We start from the raw sequence: 26570 nt of genomic DNA, 5'->3' as shown, positions 1-26570 counted from the left end.
AGCATCGCTGGCTATTTGCCCTGGGACGTTCGAGGCTGCGTTTGGCAGTGCCTGTGAGTCGCTTTCTCGCACGGCCCGACGATTGACGAGGCCATTGAAGTCCTCGTTGGTGGTCAGGTCGTTGGAGTTTGGATTGGGGCTCTGGTTGTAGCCGTCACCCTCGAGGGGCTCGTCGGTGTGAGATGTCTTGTTCATTCCGTTGGCAACTCCTGAGGACGATGACTTGTTGGTCTATGATTGAATATACTTGAGACAGAAACCGGTGTCTTGCACGAATGTTGTTGGGAACACGCAGAGATAAGATTTGTGGCTGTAGCCGTACAGACCACAGGAAAACAGGCAGCCGAATGGAGAGGCACCCGGGTGGGTGTGACCTCACACAGCGGCTGGGAGTGAAGCAAATTGACTTTTTGTCCTCGGCCGTTCCGTCCAATGCCTGCTGGCCCACCACCAGGCACGCGGCGTAACTCGGGCAGCGAGATTGTTCGATTCGTTGAGCCACGGCTGATCTCTCCACGAGGTTCCAGTCCTAAAAAGGCTTCGAGAAAGCTTGTCGACTTTGCATTAGGAAAAGGCAAGGTCCGCTGCTGATGTTTCACCTCCACTCTCGCTTTGCTTTGGAGGACTCTGACAAGGCTGGCAAGTTCAAGCAGAGCCCGCCCCTAAGTACGTTACCACCTCCAAGTTTCTCCGTATTTATGATCCTGAGAAAGTGGAATCGAGGAGATATCTGGGATGAGCAGGAATACAACCGTATAACAAAACGGAAAGCCCCGAACCTCTGCTAACAACCACGTCCTTCCCCAAACAGCGCTCAAGGTTAGCGACATCTCTAAGCGTGGCAAGAAGAAGACCAGACTGCTGTGGGTTTTTATTATCTTTCCGTATCTCTCATGCGCTAGACGATGAGAACGCCAAAAGATCGTGCTTATCTCCCAAGAGAGATCATTCTCCTCACGGCGGAGAATCTCAACCCTCGTGACCAATTATCACTCTTACGCGCCGTTCCTGACCTCGCCCGAGTCTTGACGTTCCGACACACTTCTGTTCAGGATGAAGAAGGAAATACAATCTTGCACCTTCTCGCAGAAGAAGCTGAGGGCAGACTGAAAGAGCTACTATTAGCGAAAAGTAGTACTCAAGTGGACCCGAAGAACAAGAACGGTCAAACGCCACTGTCTCTCGCCGCTCTGTATGGACGTGAAGCGGTGGTAAAGCTGCTTCTGGAGCGAGACGATGCGGAGGCGGACTCGAAGAACAAGAATGGTCAGACGCCACTCTCTGTCGCAGCTGAGTGTGGACATAAGAAAGTGGTGAAGCTGCTACTGGAGCGAGGCGATGTGGAGGAGGCAGACTCGAAGGATAAGTACGGTCGGACACCACTGTCGTGTGCTGCTTTGAATGGATATGAAGCGGTGGTGAAGCTGCTTCTGGAGCGAGACGATGTGGAGACGGACTCGAAGGATAATGAGGGTCGGATACCGCTATCGTACGCAGCTTGGGATGGACGTGAAGCGGTGGTGAAGCTGCTTCTGGAGCGAGACGATGTGGAGGCGGACTCGAAGGATAATGATGGCCGGACACCACTATCATTCGCAGCTGGGGGTGGACATGAAGCGGTGGTGAAGCTACTGGCTGAGCGAGATGATGTGGAGGCAGACTCGAAGAATAAGTACGGTCGGACACCACTGTCTTATGCGGCTGGGTCACTGTCTTTTGCAACTGAGTATAAACGTGAAGCGGTGGTGAAGCTACTGGTTGAGCGAGATGATGTGGAAGTGGACTTGATGGACAATAATCATCGGACACCACTATTATGGGCAGCTGAGCGTGGATATGAAGAAGTGGTGAAGCTCCTGGTTGAGCGAGATGATGTGGACGCGGACTCGAAGGATAAGTGCGGTCAGACACCATTGTCGTGTGCCGCTTTGAATGGATATGAAGCGGTGGTGAAACTGCTACTGTGGCGAGATGATGTGGAGGCGGACTCGAAGGATAATGAGGCTCGGACACCGCTATCGTACGCAGCTTGGGGTGGACATGAAGCGGTGGTGAAGCTACTGGTTGCGCGAGATGATGTGGAGGCAGACTCGAAGAATAATTGCGGTCAGACACCACTGTCGTGTGCCGCTTTGAATGGATATGAAGCGGTGGTGAAACTGCTACTGTGGCGAGATGATGTGGAGGCGGACTCGAAGGATAATGAGGCTCGGACACCGCTATCGTACGCAGCTTGGGGTGGACATGAAGCGGTGGTGAAGCTACTGGTTGCGCGAGATGATGTGGAGGCAGACTCGAAGAATAAGTACGGTCGGTCACCACTGTCTTATGCGGCTGGGTCACTGTCTTTTGCAACTGAGTATGAACGTGAAGCGGTGGTGAAGCTACTGGTTGAGCGAGATGATGTGGAGGTGGACTCGACGGACAATAATGATCGGACACCACTATTATGGGCAGCTCGGTATGGAAATGAAGCGATGGTGGAGCTTCTCAACTCCCTGTCATAAATACCCAGCAGATATCCAAGCAAATATGCGAGAGGATGATCAGGCTCCAGAATAGCAGCCAGAATAGAAGGAGATGATACCTGACGTAACGTTCCAAGTGAGAAGCGATGTAGGCTGGCTTAGTGGAGAGACACGACCACTCTGAGGATATTGCTAATCTGCTGAGGTCTCTTACCCCTATACCGCGTTTGAGGCAATATTGACATCCACAGTGCTCCTAAGAACCGGTGCCGATAAGACTGACTCGCGAAAAGATAATTGTGAATATGCATTCGAAGGCTGACATGACCGCTTCAGCCCACAACATTTAAAGGTCGTAATTGTCCTTGACTTGCGGTCGATTCTCTCAAGTTTTCTTTCCCCTACAAGATCTTGTCATTACAATACCCATTAGGGGAACCAAGCAATCATGGATTACAAGCTGCCACGAATGTCAAACAGGCCCCTTACCCCAGACAGTAATTTATTAATATAAATCATCAAGGTTATGTAGCTTGGCATGGCCTATCTAGATCAGTTATGCAAAACGGTTTTTCTGCAGTTGACCGCGGTCTAACCATGCGGGTTTGCGTTGTGGTGCGGTTGGCATTCCTAACCATATTTAGCGCGGTTGGGGTGCGGTTGGGGTGCGGTTGGGCTTTGCCTACCCATGAACCGGTTGTGGCGAGGTCTACACCGTGGATTCTGTTCCTTTAAGTAAGGTTTGGTGGCATGAGAAAGTGGCGGTTCAAAATAGCTTTCTTCAGAGTCGCTGTTTTAAACCGCTGAAAGGGCGCTCGACCAACACTGTAGAAGCACAGTGTAAAGTCAGTGGAAATACTAGGCTGTTGTAACTTGTGGGCAGACGATACCACGTGTACGTCCTTTAGGTTGGAGTCACATTTTACTGTACAGCATATTCCAGTTCAGCCTTCGCTCTGGCCTTTCGATGCAGCTGATTGTAAGAACCCAGAAACACTGCTTCCATCCTTGGGGACGTTACTGTACCCGCCTCGGATCTTAAGGCGATCGAAACTCCTGGAAGCAGATCGTATGGTTTGGTGCAAAGAGGAATCGCGGCTGCACAGGTTCTTCCAGAGTCGCGATTCCGAACCGCCAACAGGGTGTGCGACCAATGGACACACAGTACAGTGGTGTATCATAAGTATTTGACCTCTGGTACTTTGACCGAAGACCCACTTTTTTATACTGCCGTGCAGAAACCTCAGAAACTTCAGTTTCAGTCTAATAGCTAGTAGGGTATCTGTTGGTATCACCAGCTAGGTACCGTATACACAGTTAAGTGAACAGTGCTCATTCTCCTAAAGCGAAAGTTGATTGATTCATGTATGATAGATATGTGTTCCGTGCCATGGTCCAAAGCCCCTGAATCCATACGGCGGGAGCCGCAGCTTAGCAAGATTACGTACAACATGTCTTTGCTTATTCTGGCGGGAGGATATGTCCCGACAGTATCCTTCATAATTAATAACATCAGCCACTACCCCTTTTCCCGTGTATCAAAGGCATGTTTAAGCACAAGAATGCGAGAGTTGTGTTAAAACGCGTTGGTATATAGGATGTTCATGACCTAATCAAGTAGGCGGTATGAAAGGCGGTCAAGGCCCGAAGTACTAGAGGTCAAATACTAATGTTACACCACTGTACTTATGATACACCACTGTATTTACCCTCGAACCGCCAAATTCAATCAGTGGTTCGGTACCGTAACAAAGCTCCTTCCCGGGTGCTTCTCGTTGCTACATACGAGTTTTAACTCCACTCTTGGTGGTGCATACAAAAAGAGGCATACTCCCAGAGGAATTCTTTCCGCGAAGACTATCAGGTTCTTCACAGCGATCCAATTTTCATTTACCTTTTAGCTTAAAACCCCTCGTCCTTGAACGGCCGATTTGCCCGGAGCTCCTGATTCTTCCTGGTACTACGAAGTGAGTGACACGATCTACTGCACGAACGCGGTAAGGCGAGACTTATTGATTCATGTTCTATTTGCTGATAACTGAAAAGAGTTCGACCAAGCAAAATCAAACGCATATAGCGCAGGCCAAATTGGACTTGGATATTCATCTGAAGAAAACGGCGCAATATTTAACCTGTCCATCCCCGTTAATCTACGATCGCTGTCATTGAATTGTGAATCCCTATCATTTTTCGAACGTCGTCCAACGTGGGATGCGCTGGCAACTGATTATGTGCCAGAAAATAGCTGACAGCATGTTCTAATTTGCTGCAGAGACTGATAATATCAGGCCGAGTTGCCGAAACATGGAACATCAAAGCCTTCATCTGCATCTCAGTGAATTGGCCGCTTTCTCTGCATGATATTAGCCAGGGATTTTTCGACCTTTATGGTAGCGCTTACATTGTCCTTCCACAGTCTTGGCCAACAAGCAACGTCATACTTAGACCTTGTGACACCGACCATTTTTTACCAACCTGCTTATACCGAAAGATAGCGTCGCGAACAAGTGACTTTCTAGGAACAGGAAGGCGTCGGTCACCAGGATTGCTAATGGCTGCCTCGATGCAGTTAAGAACATGGGTCGTGAACTTTCTCGATCCGAGACCGAGACGCCGATTCTTTTCCTCTTTGTAGATGGCCTCATAGAGCATGTTGACTTGGACTTTTGCGAGTCGGATCCTCATGTAGTTTTCCGCGGTTGGATTGCCCATGTCTTTGATGTATCTACAGATTCCAGCGATCCTTTGTCTTGCAGACGACCCTGGTGAAACACCCACGAAACTCCACAATTGTTCAGCTTGCCAGTGATTGACTTGTGATTCCAAGTGGGCCAAGTCTTGGGGAAAAAGACGGTCACCTAGTTCCATAGCTTGTCGAAGTTTGTTTGTACTTAAATCCGGAAACAATAGTATCATGTTTTGAGCATGGTCTAGGGGCGCAACTTCAGGGACCTGGGCATGTTGCAAAACTTCAAGGGAAAGAGACTGACTAGCGAATTGATTTCCCTCAGCAGGGTCATCCACCATATGTGGACTTAAATATTGCTCAGCAGCTTGGGAGATGAGCGCCGCTGGCTCTGCCAGTGGTGGACCCATGCCAACGCCATTCATATTTTCGGGCGTATTATGTAGCGTAGAATCCTCTAGGCCAGTTGTCGGTCGCGGCGTATAATCGAATGTGGACTGGGTCGGGTACAAATGTGCGGGTCTTGGCACATCTAGCAACTGGAAAGGATCGAGATCCGCCGGAGTCGAGAAATCAGAGCCTAAGGTATTGGTTCCTGCGTCCGGACTGGGAACAGACTGGGGGGTTGGATAGGAGGTTGTTTCCAAAGGCTGTGGTTTTGGCGGACTAATCTCCGAGTTCGAAGGTATGGGCGAGATACCGAGACCGTGGGTGAACTCACTGAACTCACCCCAGCCAGTGGCTTCCGTCGTAGGACCTACAGATATAAAATCAGTACATGCGGTGTCGAATAAATTGCGTAGCAAATCAAAGCAGCAGTTGAAATGGAACAAGCTATGCACCGTCATTTTCTCCAACCTGCGAGTCCAGTAAGACTTGATTTCCGGGCGTGTCGAGACAATGTATGGCTGCCATCAACGATGTAATACCCACTTTGGCGGCCACATCCTGCCTCTCAGCCTCTGGAAGGGATTGAAGGGCTAAGAGGTTATATCGAACCAAACCAGGGAACTGACAATCATCAGCAGCCTATTAATGACATCCAAGCTCTGATACTTACTTCTTCAGACCTTGCAAATTGCTGATAGCCCGATAAATTCCCATTTGAAGATGAGTCCTTGGGATCTGTCAATATCGAACAATTCGGCTCAGATAGTCCAGACCCCCATTGCTGCATGAAGCCTTCCTCTTGGGACATGTTGTAATTCCCGTATTAATGCAGACCAACAATAAAGAGGCAAGGAAAACGAGTGTGGGGAGGGGAGGCAAATGTACAAAAAGGATGGGACGCACAAGGTGCCCAGCACCTGAGCAGGGAAAGCCAAAGCTGGGAGTGAAGGTCGGGGACAAAAGAGACGGAAGAGGGGACTGGGGGGAGCGACCAATTTAAAGCCAGTGAGGGGCATGGTACGCGACCAGACGGAATGGAGGGGCAATGCTGGATCGAAGGTTCTAGTCTCCAAGTAAAGACCCCGTGAGCCTGGTGGCCGCAGAGTAGGCGGTTCTGAACCGCGAAGTTGGACATCCAATAGGCTTTTTCCACGCACCTCCACTACCACAACAAGCTCTTTGTTAACTTCATACAAAGACTTGAGGAAGATAAAATAATTTCTTTAGACGCTTCAGCACCATTTGCCCGACCACTCTGACACTGGGAGTCTCTGACCGTAAAGGAAGGTCTCCAGGGCAAGGAGAAAAGGATCTACGTCAGTGTGGAGACGATTTGGTCGATCTCAGTTCCACGAGACCCACAACCTATTTTTAGATCAGTCAAGGCTCCTCCCATAAAGCCAGACCAAAGGCCTTCAGCTTGAAAGTGTGCCTAATCCATTTCACTCAGCTCACTATGGACACTCAAGCATGTGCGACACGCTGTTCTTTAGATCGGGTAGGTATTCTTTTAAAAACATCACAATCCAGGAGGGACGGTCAGAAAATCTTAAGGGAAGACACAGCCTGTTTAAGAAAACTTTCGAGTACTCTCAAGAGTGTGAAGCAGATGTTTACCTGGTTCTGCGCATGAGGAAAAGTGGATTGATATATACGCTCGCGTCACAGTCACCAAATTGGCCGCCTTCGACAGAAAGTTTGGTATGTTTTGACGCGATCAATAATTCATAGTCGCTCTACATCGCCCCTATTTCGTTTCCCTGACAGATAACAGAGCAACACATATCCTAAGCCGATAAAAATTACGATGGAAGAATTATCCATAAAATATGGGGGCGGACGTCGAAGGGGAAAGCTCCCCAAACTGGCTCGTACCGGAGAATTATCGATGGATCCCATATTGTGAAATGCATAGTGGGAGTGGTTTTCCAAAGTTCGTTATTTGAGTCCTGTATCTTACGTCGTGCTTAAAGACGACCAGAGATGGAAAGATTTTACGTGAAGTAGTTACATTTACCCGGATACCAGATATCAATTTTCATTCTGCGCACTCATAACCCTATCTCCATGTAGGGCGGCGACGATGTATATACCAGGGCCCTTTAGATAGTTCCTGGGACGGGTAAATATTGCTGCTTGGCACTCCGCCCCCGACACTAACCATAAAGCCAAAGCGGATGGTGTGAAACTGGACAACAACTGCATCCCAACCGTTGCAGCTGACGTATTGCCATATGCGCCACTCGGTAAGCTAGCAATAACGACATTGTGTTCCCCGATGCTTCCAAGGATATAAGTATTTTGGTCCATCGCCGGGCGAGGTAAAGGAGGGTGTATGTTGTCCAACATCAGCTTCGCAGCTGCCGTCTCCACCGGCAATGCACTTGTCCATCCGACCGTGTAATCGTCGTGGAGTAGGATCCTGAAATCCGTAGTGGACTGTATTACAACCCAATTTTTGCTTTAAAATGGCCTGTACTATGAATTTGTGGGGAATGGAGGAAGGAAAATATTGTGAAGTGCTGGTCGTGGAAACGTCAAGAGAAAGCGGGGTGAAAGTGAGGCTGCACTGCAGGCTCCCAGTCAGGGTTCACCTGTCATACTTGTATCGCACCCAAAAAGAACGAATACCCGTGACTTCCGCCCGCCTACACGGCGGTACTCCATCTTGCTGGCCTCGCCCTACCAAGTCAAAATAAGAATGGATCACACGCAAGCCAGCCCGGTCCGCTCCTAGCGTTTACCAGGCCACTTATACAGCAGCAGCTTGACTCGATCCAAAGATCTGTGTCTCATATAGACGGTAGTCAGCGGACCTGTGGCCCCCATGGCTACTCAGCCATACAGGCCGCCAGTTGACAGATTCGAGGCTGGTGCAGACCTAGAGCTGTGGACGTACGTCCAAAGTGGATCCACGTCCACAGCCCTCAATCTGTGGCCTCGAATCAACTGTTCTAGGTCTCGGGGCCTAAAGCCAAAGCCTTCCCACCACAGCTCTATTACATGCCTGGCCATAAGGCACTGGGTTTGTGTCTCTCTCAGCCTGGGAACAACACAGGCCAGAAAACGCTCTTCCTAAAGCCATAGAAGCCCCATGTACCCAGACTTGCCGCCCCCTAATGCAGAATACTGCACAAGAAGCGCATGTCCAGCTTGTGAGTTGAATTCATCGTAAAGCTCATCTGCCTCGACCTCTTGGTAAACGCCCCTAAGGGGCTCTTAAACCCTCCAGTTCGATACTAGGACGAGATCTACCGTACTGTACGAGTACAGTGCATTATCTTCGCATGATAACAATGAGTACCGTCATAAAATTGCGGAGAAATGTGTCGGTGCAGGTGATGTCATTAGGCTCGGGTCCATTGTCGGCCCGTCGTGCCCATTTGCTTCGTCAACATGGAACCCCTGAGGACCATACGAGTGGAATACAAAAACTATTTTTAAGCTGTAATTTACGGCTGTACTAGAAGACTGCCAAGAAAGGGGTTTAGTGGCTCTTTATAGGCTAGCTCCGCACTCAGTCACAATCTAGCGTCCGCAGCGCTGTTACACTGTCGTCCAATGAAAGCCACTGAAGGGCCCCGCTCCTACAGCAAGCTGATAAGCCAATGAACGCAATCCTCACTGAACAGCGTCCAGCTAAACCGCTGTCCGCAACCCTGTGGTCCGCTGTAGACCATCTCAAGACTGGCCCAGGCCCAGAATGATTGGACTAAGAGAGAAATAGTACGAAGACCCAGCTCATATGACGTATTCCGTCGCATGTGCTCTTCAGTTGGCCCTACTGTGACTAATTTCCTCTCAAGAGGATTCTCCCATGACCCGGACTCTCTTGAAAGAATTCTTTTATTCTCAGCCTTCCAAGGGAACCTTGCTCTTGAAACGGTCTAGCTGGTAGTGAAGTTTTGTAAACGTCCTCTCATTTCACACCCTACAGGATACTCTACATAGCTCCATCATAGATACAAGATCAGTCTTTTATCCCAGTACCACTTCTATTACTATTCTCTTGGGGCACCACGTGTCTTGTCAGTATAATGCTCTTGGTACAACCAGCATAGGTCTATGCGTGTCCTGAAATGGGTATCTCATGAGCGCCTACCCTCCATCTTCGACCGCTTAAGAACCCTGGGCTCCTCAAAAGCCAGTCATGTGAAGGCATTCTTAAGAGCGATTTGTTTTCGGATTTTTACGATAAGCGATTGTCTGACATTCCTATTAGCTTATTTACAGAAGACGGGCAGCCCGTCTTTATATCTCCGACCCTAATCCACTCCATAAGCTTAGCCGCCGTGATATTCAACGTGCACCGAGACGGAGGGTGTCCCATGACCTGTCACAGACGGCCCCACCTTCCGTGAACCTTGTCATAGACTACCCTTTACTACCGCCTTCCCGATTAGCTATACCGCTTAATACTGGCCTTTCATTGGTTGGCAGGCTGGTTGGCGGTTTAGGACCATATCCTTGTTCCTTGGACAATATTCAATAGTTCATGAAATCCCCCACGCTTCCGGCCCAAACCGAGTGACCTTCAGGCAAAGGACATGCTTAAACTTGGTTTAATAGATTTCAATGACTTCTATGGTCGCAAGTCTAGCCATTTAGAAATGTTTAAAGCAATATAAGTCTAGTGTGGCTTTCGATAGCCCAAACAAGTATTACGAGGCATGCCGCCAGCAACCTGCAGGGAGTGACAACAACCAACCAAACCCTCAAAAACCACAACACGTAACTTACAGGAATCACGTGTGACCAATCAAAGCACTAACTGATAAGTTCCCAGGAACAAAACATGCACACGATAAGCTCCCAGGAGCAAAGTGGAGCACGTTCAAGAACAATTACACAGGGACTGCTCAGTGATCAATCAGGGTGATCAAGGACAGCGTGTCCTCACGGCAGAGGACATGAGGTACCTAGAAGGCATCTATGTACTGGATTTCCTCTGTCGGGTGGATCCCAAGGTCACGTTCGCCTGAACGATCAGGGATCGATCACAGTCTCATGCTCGAGGTGTCGTTTTTACACGCTCTTGTTTTGCTCCTGGGAACTTATCAGTTGGTGATGTGATTGGTTGTACGTGATTCCTGAGGTTTCGTCTTTTCTGAGGGTTTGGTTGGCTGTTGTCATCCCCCGTAGGTTGCTGACAGCTTGTCTCGTAACATTTTGCACTTCACAGTTCACCTTCAAGACAACATAACCTACAAGTAGGGGAGCTCACTTCGTAGTAACACTCGGTGACTGACATACTTGTTTACAATAAGGTAATATCATCCAGCCTCCACTTACTCACCAGTGACTATCAGGCACCGCGTAACAACAAGGCGCCCAGGTAACGGCCCAGGCGATCCACTGGTGTATCTGCTCACAACTATTGTCATAAGACCACAGGATAGTCTCCTTATTTATAGCCGTATAGGCAGCTATTGGCAGACCCTCAATGGATTCAGCGACCCTCAAGGTAGGGTCGTGCCGGTTTTGAGGTACAGTTTGCCCCCCAAAATCATTGGCCTGGAAACATTAAAGTCTACTTACTCAGTACAACCCGAAGACCGCTATTGGGTCGTCCTTAGCCTCTGCTTGACACACAACTGCAACCATAATTTCCACCCGCAATTAATGTTGTACTTCTCCTCTCCTTGCACGAAGAGTCGAATGCCACGTGGCTGTACTAGTGAAACCATACCAGTCATCCAGAAATTTGATATATTATCAGATCGTAGGATATCCGTACATGCTGGTGCTGAGGGAACCAATTGAACGAGTTGATTGAAGAAATAACTAAGAGATCGCTGTTGAAGGCGTCTCATAGCCTCAGGGGCTAGTATTGGCGTGTTACAACGCAGGTATTCCGAATTGACCCCACGGATCGATAGCCCTCTAGTCTCTACTGGGGATCGCCGTCGGCGCTTCGGTTGCCCTTTTCATCAGATTTTTTTTCAAGATCGTATTGAGTCGCATGAACTGGTTCCATTGTTCTTCTTTATCCCATCAGCTCCCCAGGGCGATGTGATCCTTTGTCTTTCAGCCCATCATGTCTGACCACCCAACGGATGTCCTCAACACAATCAATCTCGTCACACAATGTCTCTGTATTTCGATCGTTACTCTCTTTGTCGCCTTGCGCTTTTACACCCGGATACGATTCAAGCAACCCCTAGGGGTTGATGATTGTATGTTTCTTCTTGTTCACTATTCAGCTCCTTCTAACCGCTCTTCTAGATAGCTGTATCGTAGCTTGGGTATGTTCAATTAACCTCGAATTCCTCGACAGAGACTAACATCAACTAGCTATTGTTCATGGGATACTGCGCAATAAGTATCGTCAGTAAGTACCACCTATCTATCCCTATCTATCCCTATCTATCCCAATCTAACCAAACCACCTCTAACAACCCCCCCTCAGTCGGCAAACATGCCGACGGCTACCACTTCGGCGAACTTGACGGCGCACACCAAATCCAATTCAAAAAGTTCTGCTACATCGCAACAATCCTTTACTGCCCAATGGCCCTCTCCGTCAAAATCGCCCTTCTTTCAGTCTTAACCCGCATCTTCGCTCTTTACCGCGGCAAAGTCTGGTTCATCTACATCTTCCTAGGCTGTCTCTGCTGCTACTACATCGTCGCTCTCATCATCAAGATCCGCATGTGTGCCCCGATCCCAATGTACTGGCTCGGTCCAGCGGAGGGCGGCTCCTGTCTCGACCAAGCCTCCGCTCTGATCGCCGACTCGGTTATCAGCGTTGTCAGCGATATCATCATACTCATCCTGCCCCTGCCGCTCACGTGGTCCCTGCAAATGTCGCGGAGCCGCAAGCTGCGCGTGATAGGTATTCTCGGTGCTGGTGGTTTGGCTACTGGGTTCAGTCTGTACCGTCTAGTTCTCTTGTTGAAGGTTGATAATTCGGCCGACATGAGTCTGATGTTTGTTCGAGTCATCTTGTCTGGGTATGTTATGTTCACCCCTTTCCCTTTGCATTCCATTCCCATCCCCGTTCCATTCAGGAACCTAACAAACAACAGAAATGCCGAAGGAGGCGTCGGTCTAATCTGCGCCTGTCTCCCAATCCTCAACGTCCTCCTGGCGTACTACAAAAAGACAGCCTCGGACAAATACTACCAACACAGCTCGAACATGGCCCTAAGCGAACGCGAACGGAAGTCCGCCCCGTCCAAGGTTGCCTCCGAATGGGATAAGGCTACTGCATTCGGTGATCAGAGCCATCTGATTTCGTTCGTTAGTGCGCCCGAGGCGAGCGAGTCTTATAACCATGAAGATGGGATTCGGAAAACGGTCGCTGTGTCTCAGACTGTTGAGTCTTCATGACCATGACGTGCACGTATATTGTACATGAGTTATTTTGGCTCTCCCTAGCCTTTGCACCTTTTTTGGTGCCTTTCTTTTGGTTGTGTATACCCTTTTGTGTGTATCTATAATGAATTCTTTGGAATAATAGATTCGATATTATTTGATTATTTGATATTGGGCAATTTAGTTTGGTTGAATGTATACATCATGTGTGACTCGATGTTTCTACCAAGGTTGGGCTTCGGGGTTTATCTAGATTGATAATCGGGTTTATACTTCAAACGGCCGTGCAGAGAAGAATGGTGGAAGCTTCCATGGTTTTTTTGATCCGCAGGAATAAGCTTAACGATCATGTAAAATGACCTGCCAATGGCGGGATGCTCTTTGATGTGTAGGGGTACGTTAGCCAATCAGAAGTCCATATGATGCTCTAAAAAACCAATGCCTTTCACTTAGGTGTATGTATTTTTCAGTTGCCACTTCGCTTCGTGTCAATATCTTCTCCCTATCTCCCTTAGTATCTTCCACTTAAGCCATTACTAAAACCTAACCAGAAATAACAACTAACGTATTCGGCATGCGAGCTGGCCAGGTAAGCGAGCTGGCCACCCACCAATTATTACTAGCATTAAATTGTACATTTCAGCACCACAACATCTTATAATTGAAACTGAAGCTATTCAGACCTCTCTGGGCACCTATTTCTCTTATGTCCTACATTTTTACAAAGGCTACACCGCTGCCTTGCTCTCTGAGGAGGCTGAGTAGGTGTTGGCGAAGACCCTCCTTCTCTAGCTGATCCTGCTTCATCAGCTATTTCTTGTCCTGAAACCATCGATAAAGCCTCCAAAACAGTCATGCCACCTTCGTGAGCTATTCGCTTCCTTGTACGCTGCTTCTTTCGGGTAGTCTTCGCATTGGCAGCCCGTAATTCGCTATTTTCCTGACGCATAATAGTAGCGCCATGGATAGCTAAATGGCAGCCTTTTACGATCTGCTCAAAGGCTGCCTCTACCCGCGATGGGTTGTCTTGTAGCATTTTCTTAATAGATGATGCTTGTCGCCGTACATCCTTCGCTGTATACGGAGTTTTCGGGGTAAAATTGAGGCTCGAATCGCTTCCACGGCTCGGAGGAGGTGGGGTATGTAGGCGTATAGAAAGCTTCGAAACCACGCGATCCGGGTTAAAAGGGGCGATACCAGCAGCTGCGAAGCTATTCAGAATAGTGTCTTGCTTAAATGCTTCATTTCGAGCAGCAGGATAAGCCGTAAGAAAGTCGTTTTTATCGATTCGACAGACACCAAGCTTTACCTGCGACTCAACTAGCTTCCCGTATGCCCGCTTTAACACCCCAAAACAGCCGATATCGAGAGGCTGTAAGATATGAGATGAATGCGCCGGCATACAGATCGGTATAATCCTATTTTTTGAGCAGATATCGTCGAACTTAGGCGTAAGATGGCTGCCGTGGCCGTCGAGGACTAGGAGACGATACCTTCCCTTCGTCCGGCTAGTAGTCAATGGAATAAAGTGCTTTTGAAGCCATGCGAGGCCTATTTCATCGGTTGTCCATCCATTCTTGCTGACTTCGAAGCGCCAATCCCACGGCAAGTTGGTATCCTTAAACCAGGCCTCCATAAAGACCTTGCCCTTAAAGATAACGCATGGCGGTAGCGCCCACCCTGCCGCGCTTATAGCTTCAATTGCAGTCACCCATTCGCGGTTTCCAGGTTGTAAAACAGCTCTCCGACCGTAGGTTCTTCTCGTCACAACCTTTGCGGTAGCTGTAAGACCGAGGGCGAAGCCGGTTTCATCGAAATTGTAGATATCATCGTCTAGAATACCGTACTTCTCGATCGTAGACCTCACGAAGTTAAACCACGTTGAAATCGCCTTTTCGTCTTCGCATTGAGCTCGCCGGTAGTCGTAAGCCCTAGAGAATCGAGTAGAGAGCTCAGGATATCGATTGACGAAGTTTTTGACCCGTTTTTCGCCGACCGTAATGGGTGGAGTAGATCCACGCGCTTCCAGTAGTAAATTCGCTACCTCTCGTACAGTACTCGGCCGAGGAGCAGCTCCACGATCATCTAGTGAGATGATCCAATTATATAGCGATTCCTCCTCGAAAACAGTCAATTTATGGCTGTTAGCGCGTGTTTCGGCGCGGTAGGTGATACCACTAAGACGCGCCGAGAGCGTAGAGCGGGGGACATCAAAAAGCTCTGCAGCCTTGCGTAAAGAGCTAATTTCTTGTTTCTGAATGGCTTCAATAGCTAACAAGATCCTACCCTCTTGCTCAGTACGTTTTTGAGAGCTTTGAGAGCGAATTGGTGGCATGGTGGGTGGTTGAATAAAGACGGTCTAATTACATGAGGTGTTTTTGGGTGGGTGGCCAGCTCGCTTACCCGGCCAGCTCGCATGCCGAATACGTTACCCAAAATCACCCTCATCGAATTGAAGGATTCGGATCAAAAAGCCCGGAATTATACCAAAGCCCGTCCAACCCCGCATCAACTTCTTTAGTTAATGAAGGTAAAAACCAGAGCACTGTCACCGAAAATATAATAAGCATCAAAGGTTGATCCCAAGCAAAAACATTAAAATTTCTTCAATTTAACAGAAAACCTGCAAGCCTCCCAATTAATCAGTGTCAATGTCTGATCCCGTATCTTCTTTGACATAGTAATTCCGTTCGGTGCTGAGGCGATGAATTTCTTCTGCATGCCTGCGAAGATGCATCTCATGTAGCAGATCCTCGTCACACATATAACACCTTCGATCCTGCAAGTGCTTCTCTCGAAAGTGGCGTAGAGTCGGCTTATATTCGCTATACTTCTGCGTCCGGCGATGAATAGGAAGATGGGTGTCGCCATAACATTGAAAACATCGTCGAGGCTTCTTTGCCTTTCTGATGTAATTTTCGGCTTTCACAAGAAGAATATCCTGCTGCGAGGGCTCCGGAGAGCTGCAACTCTTCTTGGCCGGCTCTGGAAACACGTTGGTCTGTTCTTCATCGAACCCATCACTTGGTGCAGCCCGTTTACGTCGCCCACGCAAGGGTCCACCTTCAAGGAAACAACAGTATCGGGAGATCGTAGCCACAGCAGCGTTCCTTCTTTGCCACTCCGCCTCCAGGGATTGAGAGGTAGGCCATGTGAATAATTTCTCAAGAAGATCAATCTGCTCTGGTAGCATCTGGTCTTCTACTTGAAGTACCTTCTTCGCCTCTTCGTCATCAACAGCAGCCCCCGAGAGCTGTCGTTCAATGTCTATTATGGCCTGTTTGCGGTCGAACTCATGGCGGACCTTTCGTCTCAGTGCTCTTTCCAACCGACCGAATGTATTTGAGGTTTCGCGTGTCAATTTCTCTAATCGCGATTGCATCGCTGCACTGGGATCGCATTTGCACTCTTCGGCTTGCTCCCTCATTCGCCGAGTGGCCTCGACATATTCTGGATGTTCGCGAAGGGACGCTCGCTGCTCCGAAGTAAGATGTCGAGGGCGTCTTTTGTCAATCCACCTACTCATCCGGGTGATCGCGCGCATCAGAGACCTGTTGGATTCGCGGCCGTTCATAACGCTCTGCATATCGGTGTCGATGTGGCGTGGAAGATAATGATTCAAGAACGTGCGAGTGTCAGCGTGTTTCATAATCAGATTTTGCTGTGCTTCGCTGACCGCGCTGCTTTCGTTTAACATCTTTCCCCCTCCATAGCGAAAACGATGGGCGAACATTGACTGAAGGAAGCCGTGGATCTCCCCTAGATTTCTCAGACGTCCAGACATGGCGCTCTCGGCCATCGGCTGGTTCCACTGGAGAACTGCACGTCCATTGACTACGTCTGTCTTGCAGAAGACATAATAGTTTTCGACTTCACGTTTCAAGGGTAGTTCCATCTGTTGTCGACCGCCTTCCACGAACAGCTTTCGAAGGCGCTCCATGGAGGAAAGCGCGGGGACTTCGAAGGCTTGAAGCCAAAAAAGTATACCGAAGATGAATGTATGAGGACTGAAGACAAGCGACGGATCGTTGATGATTTCAGGAAAAGGAAAATTGTTACTAAGAATTAGTGTTAATATTAGGACCTTCATCGCCGGGTCCAATGCATCATACATACACTTGCGAAGTTCCGAGGAATTTCTTCGTATGCTCCGACTTGATCTCCGCCAAAAGTACGGGAGGGCCTCCATCGGGATTGTGTTGTATGGAGAAATTCAGATGTTTGAATTGTAGCGAAAGAAGAGCATGCAGCCGGTTCACGGTAAAAATACCGAGCATGTTGAAGAGACAGAGCTGGATTCGTTCGTATCCAAAATGAAACCGTCTTTCCTGTGTTCGGAGAATGGTCTCGTTCAATTCAGTCATGTCTTGGACGTACACCGGCTCCTTGCCCCGTTGTTGTTGATCGAGGTCGAATTTATCGATGAGTTTCCGAATACCCTGGAACTCAGTCAGCTCCGAGCGTCAGTTGAAGGGGAATAACTTACCGCATTAATCTCTTCGCTATCTTCAGCAGTTATCCTGGCCCGTGTAATTCTCCGGTAGTAACCTCGAAATCCTTTCCAGTCAGCTTTCAGGGCGCTAGCTTTCGACGTTCCCTTCAGATGTCGACCGCCTTCACCGTATTTCAGCTTCATGCAGTAGTTGAAAAATCGATGCACGTCATTAGGGGTAACCTCGCGCAATGCCTCCTCCGGATCATCCCATTTCAAAAGCGCACCAGGCTGAGCAGCCTTCACTCGGCAGTACCTACTCCTCGCATCAGTAACCACCTCCACAATGCGTAGGTCTGAATCAATACTCACTTGTGCCAGCGCTTTTCTATTCGACGACCCCGAACCTTGGTTTGTTCCGAGTGCCCATAATCAAGCGGTATATCTGCAAGGTCCTCGTCTGTGTCGTCATCAGGGTCATCGCTGAAATCGGGCAGAACCCCAGCGTCCGCTAGGCGTCGCACTGGTCGTTTTGGAGGGGTTGAAGGCCCGCTACGATTCTCAGGAAGACAGATGGGTTCCGGAGTTGTCAGCTCGGTTGAATTTGAGGCTTCCTCGGAATCGGAGTCATCGGTCGCATCGAAGTCAGGCCGGAAAGATACCCCGGAAGTGTCACTGTCGGTCGCAGAGGATGGATCTGAAACGTTGCTCATGCTGCCTCTGGGGAAACAAAGATGTGCGCGAAGCCGCTCCAGGTAGGTAGACAAATCAACGGGAATGACGAACGACCGTGAGGCACGCGCTGAAGGGGGGACCAGCAAAGGACAGGTACCAGATGAGAGGAGGGCTGCGTAGAAGAGTGAAGAGGGACTGGTGGCAGCTTTATGGCCATCGACCACATTTGCCCAGCGACCAATGAGCCTGAGACGGAGTGTGCCATTTTCGGCGACCTCAGAAAACGAAGGGTCGTCGTAGCGCTCAAGGACCAGGCCCGGAGGTGGGTAGAAGTCGATGGAAAGCAGGAGCGGGGCTCAGGGTCGAGGGAAAGGGGAGCCACGCGCCCAGGCACCGACATGGCTGAACAAGAGCGTGACAACACGACAAAGGGGGGCAGGCGAGAGCAATGTGGCTCTGGGGCCGTAAGTGCGTGTGCGGAAGATCGGTGCCGAGGAGGCCATTTTCGGCGCACTTTGATAGACCTCGCCATGACCCGGACCGTGGGTCCCTTCTCGCGACCCTTGACCCGCCCCTCCGGAGGGGAGGGTCGTAGGCTGACGACCCTCACCGCACCTGAGGGTCATAAAATCTTTGGAGGGTCACCCGCCAAGTTACCCTCACGACCCGCATATGCATAAATTCTTCACACCTTCCCTGATTAGGATGGATAAATTTGCTGACAGATAGCAATAAATTACTGTTTCTTATACCTGTTTCGTCTGTCACACACTTAATTCATCTTTTTCTATCCGACCCCTGTGTATTTTTATGAAATATGTCTTCAGGTCTTCTTGCTTGGTAATACTCAATTGACAGATTCTCAGGTCTAAGGGAGACCGTTGTGGTGTGTATTGTAAAGAATTGGAGAGATTGGCAAATCACGATGTGGAAATATATATTTTGAGTGCAGAACGTAGTCGCACCGCAATCCAGAGACGGCTAACATTTTTCTGGATATAACCTAAAACCACTGGAAATCCTGACTTCATTGTATTTGATATATTGTATTCACTCTCTAAACACTTATGCTACGCTAAAATTAAGCAGAATATGTCGATTAAGTTCAATTATGTGACTCCAGAGTTCTAGGGTCCTAAGGGCGACCCTCATAACCCTCAGGGTGACCCTCATAATCCTTGTTCTAGCCAATTAGTATCGGTAGTATCAAATATGATATATCACTTTTTCTCCTTTGTTTGCGAAGTAGACCCTTGTCTACAAGACTCAACTACCCCTGAGTTCTTTACTGAATAGCACAAGAGATCGAGGTAAGACTTTTCTTCTCCTAACCATCTTCATAATGTCCCAGTTCTCTGATAACTTTTCATCTGCTTATGGGGGTCCTCCCTCGGATTTTCTTGAATATATTGCTAATGATAGTTCAAATCAGCTTTACTCCTCTATCCCATCTGGAAGTCAAACTACCTCCCTTCCCTCGTCTCTACATCGAGCGGCACCTGATTGTCTTCCACGGATTTGCCCCGATCGGATCAGATCGTACATCTTATACTCACCGGAAATGGGTAGCGAATTCGTGCAGTGGTGGCTTCATACCGATTTTGGCCAAAAGAAACAGATATCTTGGGATACAAAACGAGCTGCCCAGTGCTGGAAAAACTTTGACCAAGTCGCGTTTGAAAAAGATGGAAAGCCTGGGGTTATGTGCCATCAATGTCGGAAGGTGCTTGATCACCCTGGCTGGGCTCATTCAGGGACGACCTCAATGAATAAGCACTATAATGAGGTAAATTGCCGAAAAGCTGCCTCAGCTGCAGGGAAGAAACCAAATATCAAGCTTGCATTAGAGCATGCGGTATAGATAAGACCTAACTCTAACCGTGACGATCCTAAATCTGACCTCGACGTTTAGGCGCAGAATGCGACGGTACGAAGATTCGATGAGCGAGTTTGGCAGCAGAAGCTTGCTAAGCTTCTTGCTGTATCGCATCTCCCCTTTCTGTTTCTCGAGCACACCGAGTTCCGTGATCTTATCTCCTACGCCCGGCTTGCACCGTCAATGCCGGAAATTCCTTCTGCTAAGGTTATGCGCCGGCAGCTTCGAGACCTAGTCCGTGAGAACCAAAAGAGTATCCTTCAGAGACTCCCTTCTGGTGCGAAGCTATCACTTGCTCTAGATTGCTGGACATCGCCATTTAAGCAGGCATTTATAGCGATTACGGGATACTTTCTTGACGAAGACTGGGAGTACAATGAGATACTACTCAGATTCGAACACTTACATGGATCTCATTCAGGTGCAAATCTGAGTGAAGTGCTCTTCAAGCTGCTACAGGAGTATCAGATCACAGATAGAGTGCTTACGGTAACCACCGACAACGCTTCAAATAACGTTACCCTTATGGCAAGTGTCCACGACGCGATTGAGTCACTACAATCCGCCAACGATGTCGTTATTATTCGGATACCGTGTATTGCCCATGTGATCCAGTTAAGCCTTAAAGACCTCCTTGGGAAGATGAAGGCTGCTCCAAAGAATGATGTAGCTGAACAGGCATGGTCTGATGACCGGGTGGATAGTCTTCGTGCAAGACAGCAGAAACGCGAGATCGTGGACACTCTAAATAAGGTGAGATATCGTAACTTTTCTACCATTCATTATCCTAATCTGTCTCTTAGGTTCGAAGCCTTGCGATCTATATCAACGCGAGTCCGCAGCGCCGAGAGTCATTCTACAACTTACAAACTAAGGAGCCAAAGCTCGTGCCAATTCAGGATGTTGCTACTCGATGGAACTCCACGTTCTTAATGCTTGTCCGCGCAAAGAAACTCCAGCAAACCTTCGATGCTTTCTGTACACAGTACGACCAAGAACATTTTGCCCTAAGTCAGGAGCAGTGGCGACAAGTGGACTATCTTATCTGCATCCTTCAGCCTTTTCACCGATTCACAACTCTTCTTTCAAAGTCGAAGGACGTCACTATCCACCGGGTCTTTAAGGTCTACAATAAGCTATTTGATCACATAGAAAAGTCGATTAGACGGCTTAGACGGAAGAGGGTCGCTTGGAAGCAAGGAATGCTTATGTCACTCGAAGCGGCAAAAAGCAAGCTCTCAGTCTACTATAAAGACACTGATAATATGGATGGCGATCTCTATGCCATTGGCACAATCCTTTCTCCGCAGGATAAACTTCAGTTTTTCTCAACCGCCGACTGGGACCCAGAGGAAGGCGGAATTGATTACCGAGCAACCTATCGCCAGAGCCTTGAGTCCTCTCTCGAAAAGTACTCTGAGAACCTTGCGCGGGAGCAGCTGACATTAGGTGCTCCTCTAATGATTCCAGAAACGGATGAATTTGATTTAGCATGTGTTCGAGACGAGTCGCAGCAATCGCAGATTCCACAGCGAGTTCAATCTGACGAGCTGACAAGGTATCTTGATAGTAGTAAGTTTCTCTTAATTTCGACAGAATTTATTACTTATTTCTCTTTCAGACACAGTACCAAATGCTCAGCCTCGAACTTGGTGGAAATATCACCAAGATGAATTCCCGAGAATGGCGAGGCTTGCACGGGATATTCTTTCGATTCCAGCTAGTGGTGCAGGAGTAGAACGGCTTTTCAACTCTGCGCGAGATATTTGTCATTATCGGCGGGGCTCTCTACAGCCTCAAACAATCTCGGATCTTATGATGTATATGTGCACGTCGCGTTTCGAGATTCTTGAAGAGGAGCGAATAATGCTGTCTGAATATCTTTCAGCCCAGGAGATACAGGCTGCAAAGGAAGAGAGAACACAGCAACATATCACCGTTGATCCAATCAGTGATGATGAAGAGGATGAGGGGCCTTCTACAGAGTTTCAAGCAACTTCGCCTGGCCAAGCAGCTTCACAAGGCCTATCTACAAACGCACTTGGCAAAAGATGCTTAAGCAGTATAGCCAAGGATACAGGAGGTGACCAGGAAGATGATAGTGAAGTGACATGCCTGCCAGAGATACAGCACCGAGTATCTGGTAGAGTTCGCAAGCGTTCAAGGTTGCTTGATGGATATGAAATATTGGATATATAGTTAATTCGTTCAATTCATCTATTCAGTTCATCTCTTCAATCTATCTGTTTAATGCATTCAAAGTGATCAAAGGTAGCAAAGTAAGCCTAGAACTGCTGTAAGTGAGATACTCAAAAATACAGCTAAAACCTACATAATTTGTGCACCGCGCGACATGCTGGTGTTTGCATTGTTTTACGACCATGAGGGTCGGGTCGTGGCCCTGAGAGTCGGGGGCACTTTCAACGACCCTCCCCTCATGGAGGGTCAGGGTCGGGACTCACTACCCAGGACCCTCCGAGGTCCGGGTCGTGGTCCGGGTCGTCAGGGTGACCCGCGGGTCGTGGCGAGGTCTATACAGATCCTCTCGCGTAAAGCAGGTGTAAGTTCTGAGCGTGGAGCCATAGTAAAAATAGCAGATTTTGAAAGGTAGGCTTCATGGAAATAGTATTATAAAATAGCTAGAATGGCTAAAATCGCGAGAAATAGCGACGCGTAGCTAGCGTGTCTTACTAGGCGGTGTCGGCTAAAGAGAAAAGCGGTATGAAAGTGGGTCTAAGGAGGATGTCCAAACTTATGGCCAGTCACTGTATTTGGGTTCTCCTGAACGCGAGGAGGCTACCTTCCTTCTGCTGCTTCGCGCTACGTCTTGTATCTAGAGTCCACTATAGTTGTTCTCGTTCCAAGTCAAAGAGCCAGGCCCTTCGTAAACGCTACAGCAAGTCAGGTCTCCTCTTCGCAGTCGGATAGTGCATCAAGCGAGGACGGAGATTCGATTTGAAACTGTGATCTTTCAGTTCCAATTCCCAGAATGTGCATTATATGGGGCTTACATCGGGCGATGACGCGCAAGAACCCCTCGTGCTTCCGTCTTCAGTAAATGGGCCGCCATCCAGAGCGGATGCCCGCAACAACTTTCTCAGCGAATTGGGCCTGGGCTTGATGTCTTCTGTTGGTTGAAATAGGGGATGTGCTTCCAAAGCCATATATAACCGGAGTGTGAGGATTTGGGTGCCAAGTATGAGTTTCTGGTCCACCATGTTGAGATTGAATAGGGGCGGTTTTTTGCGAAGGAGGAGATGCAGAATTAAGCTGAGGGCAAAGCTGACTCTTATATTCTGCGGATACCACCGGCTGCATCGTGAAGATTGAAGCGGTACGAACGTTCCCTAGTTGCTGCGACTACTATCGTGTCGTTTGTACCCAGGAATAAGGTTCGTGAAAAGCATCAGTTCGTTGCTCTGTCTTTTTAAGCGAGGGCTTGCGGTGTTTGCATGCCGAAACCAGCTGGTCTAAAAGGTCACCAAGCATGAGGTCTACTGTACATGGGAACAGCAGAGGAGACGCAATGACTACTCGTGAGTTACAGAATGCCAACGTGCGAATCTGGTTGTCGCCTGGGTTGAGCATACAACCAATGCGTTGGAATTTTGCCTGGGTTAAAATTAAGACGGAATCGCCTCCCTCCGTGGGCAACTTACAACAGCAATGAGAGCTGTTGCAAATCGGCTGGGTCCTCTTCCTGGCCTATCACAAGATATACTCGACAGCGCCGATGTCGAGAAACGCTGGCACACCTGGATTGACAGTGAACATTGCGCTCGAGTTCAAGCGGCACTTAATATTCACGACGCCAGCTGGCTGCTTTGTTTCATCATCAGCCTATTCGTAGCCATCGCTTCCGCCAGTTTCCCCGCCTAGCTTCGGAGAAAATTTTTCTGCACCTACGGCATCCTCATGGCCTGTGGCTTTCCGTCAGTCCCTGAAATCTCAGAGTGAAAGTCTACTCCATACACAACCCTCTCCCACACCGGGTCTCTTTCCTCTCGCAGGCCACAATTCCCAGTTTTAGACCCATATGCTGACTATGAGAAGGGCATCGAAATTTTCCCCAAGCGGCATATTTTTCTCGCCAGGCACCGTGAGAACAAAGGGGGAGCTGGTCCATGTCCAGCTAGGAGATAACGATCCCTTAGACAGTGTGACGCAAGAAGAAGGATGGCGCCCGTGAGGAGTGCAGTGCCAGGTCCACTGCATTCCCTTGATCTGAGCGAGCGCGCAAGCGGCAGCCGACAAGACTGAACGGTTGGGGAGAAGTGGACGTCGGAATGGTGTGAAGTGGGCGGGGCCTCCCACCATCAGGGGTAAATGACGTTCATTTTGGATTTTTGTTTATCATGTTTGATCCGTGCATTTCTTTTGTTCAATTTACATCTTTCCATTGGAGGGCGATTGATTAGAAATTCGTACGAGTTTCCAACGGTCGCCCAGTGGGCTGGCGACCACCTTTTTCCAGCTGTGGGCAGGCCTGATCGGGCAAATGAATACATCATCATCATCATCATCATCATCATCCATGTCCAGCTGCTCGAGGAGGGCGTGGAAACACGGCCCCTCCTCAATGCAATCACCCGTCTCTCGCATCGTAGCTTCCTTCGCCTTCTCCGCTGTTATAAGCATGAAGGGCTAGCGTTCTTGGTTTGGGTGGCAATGTGAGGCTTGAATGTTGAATGCACACACTGCACGCAAAGAAGGTCAAAAAGATAGGGGCCGACCAGTATTACGCGGCATAGGACCTTATCAGCCACCAATGGCAAAGACGAAAGTTCCCTCGCTTCAATGAGCCCAAATCCCCGATTGAGATTTGAGGCGTTCTAGAAGGAATTAAAGCTGACCAGATCTACGATAGTGACTGACCAATCAGCTTGCTAAACTGATTTAACTTTTTGGTAATGTCAACAAAAGAGGTGACAAGACAATACCATCAGTACAGGGGATCCAACACGTCCCCATCTAATGGAGTAGCTCCGAATTCGCAACGGAACGTGGTCGCAAGGTGTGGGGAACAATCGAACCTTCAAGCTTCTGCCTATCACATTTCTCAGTGAAGGTAGGCTTCGGGTGTATAATCGCGGGTCTTTTGTGAAGGTAGGCGACCTCCACGCCTTCGGTCCCGATGGTTGAATTCGGGTCTTGTGTCTTTGAGCTTCGACTGTCGACACCCGAGGTGGCGCAATCCAGTCGCATCTCCGACTCAGTTCGTGCACACCCAATGCGTCGAGTCTGTCGTCGCACCAGTTCAGCTTGCAATGAATCGTTACTAACAACCATCGCGCTAGATAATCTATCCTCAACCTGAATCATGGGCTGCTTAGTTTCGACGCCGGCGGAGGCGGATAAGGAGGCGCTGCAGCGCAATGCGCGTATAGAATGGGGTATCAAGAATGACAAGAAGACGCTCGACCGGACCATCAAGATTCTGCTACTAGGTGAGTGAACCCATGTCGGTTTGTTTGAATGCAGTACTGACAACTTGGCCAGGCGCGGGAGAATCTGGGAAATCGACCATTATCAAGCAGATGCGCATCATTCACAGTCGAGGATTTCCCGAGGAGGAGCGGTATACGACGCGCGCCGTTATTTACTCGAACCTTGTCATCGCCTTCAAGGTCTTGTTGGATATTATGAATGCCGAGGGTATCAATTTCGAGAATGAGGAAAAGACCAAGGTACTTGACATTCTTGTCACAAGAAGTGTGCTTTGGCTAACGAGTTTGAAAGTCATACGCGGAGTTATTAGACAACACCGACCCAGATGTAGGATCGGACGAGGCTTTCTCAGACCTGACGATTCGGGATGCTATGAGGGCGATGTGGAAGGATACAGGTGTGCAGACAGCTGTTGCGCGAGGGCACGAGTTCGCTCTCCATGACAACCTGTGCTAGTTAGTCAATTTCGGAACATGTGTCTTACATGGGCCCAAACTAACCATCGCAGTTTCTACGAATCCCTGGATCGCATATTTACACCGGGTTGGCTTCCGGACAACCAGGACATGCTCCAAGCTCGACTCCGGACGACCGGTATCACGGAAACTCTCTTCGAACTTGGGCAAATGAACTTTCAAATGATGGACGTCGGAGGACAACGATCAGAGCGGAAGAAATGGATCCACTGCTTCGAGGGTGTTCAGTGTCTACTGTTCATGGTCGCCTTGTCAGGATACGACCAATGTCTGGTGGAAGACCAGAACGCTGTAAGCGCAATATCTCCCATGCTCTCTCGACCAGCGCTAATCCCCACCACAGAACCAAATGCACGAAGCCATGATGTTATTCGAATCTCTAGTCAACGGTGAATGGTTCAAGCGCAAGCCAATCATCCTTTTCCTCAACAAGATCGATTTGTTCAAGGGGAAGCTTGCCATCTCTCCTATCTCGAAGCACTTCCCAGACTACACTGGCTCTGACACCGATTATGATGCTTCTGCGCGGTACTTTGCGGACAGGTTCCGTGGCATCAACCGAATCCCAGACCGCGAAATCTATATCCATTACACCAATGCAACAGACACCACATTACTCAAGGCGACTATGGATTCAGTACAGGACATGATCATTCAGAAGAATCTGCATACTTTAATACTATAAGGCAGCGACCTTCCATTTCCAGAGGCATCCCAGACGAGCCTCTCCGTGACGATGATTTCTTTTTCTCTTCTCTTCATTTTCCACTCCGAGCTCCTCAGCCTACCTTTTATTTTCCGG

At 48.8% G+C, this 26570-nt stretch overlaps 2 protein-coding genes across 2 annotated transcripts; one reads left to right on the top strand and one right to left on the bottom strand.

Moving 5' to 3' along the window:
- Window positions 1–11581: 11581 nt before the first annotated feature.
- N7446_012322 (uncharacterized protein) lies at window positions 11582–12876 on the top strand (the record flags this gene model as incomplete). The annotated part of the gene is made up of 5 exons (XM_058521064.1): window positions 11582–11720; window positions 11770–11789; window positions 11839–11875; window positions 11954–12497; window positions 12573–12876. 5 exons carry the CDS (start codon window positions 11582–11584, stop codon window positions 12874–12876), a joined length of 1044 nt encoding a protein of 347 aa, XP_058366430.1.
- Window positions 12877–15499: 2623 nt separating this feature from the next.
- Window positions 15500–18006, bottom strand: N7446_012321 (DUF3435 domain-containing protein; the record flags this gene model as incomplete). Its single annotated transcript, XM_058521063.1, has 4 exons — window positions 15500–16919; window positions 16978–17300; window positions 17348–17609; window positions 17666–18006. 4 exons carry the CDS (start codon window positions 18004–18006, stop codon window positions 15500–15502), a joined length of 2346 nt encoding a protein of 781 aa, XP_058366429.1.
- Window positions 18007–26570: the final 8564 nt, after the last annotated feature.

Source organism: Penicillium canescens (genome assembly GCF_028828765.1).
Source record: "Penicillium canescens strain IBT 15451 chromosome Unknown utg000010l_segment0_segment0, whole genome shotgun sequence".
Lineage (NCBI taxonomy): Eukaryota > Fungi > Ascomycota > Eurotiomycetes > Eurotiales > Aspergillaceae > Penicillium > Penicillium canescens.
The sequence above is the reverse complement of the archived record's forward strand: the minus strand, read 5'-3'. Positions and strand labels throughout refer to the sequence as shown.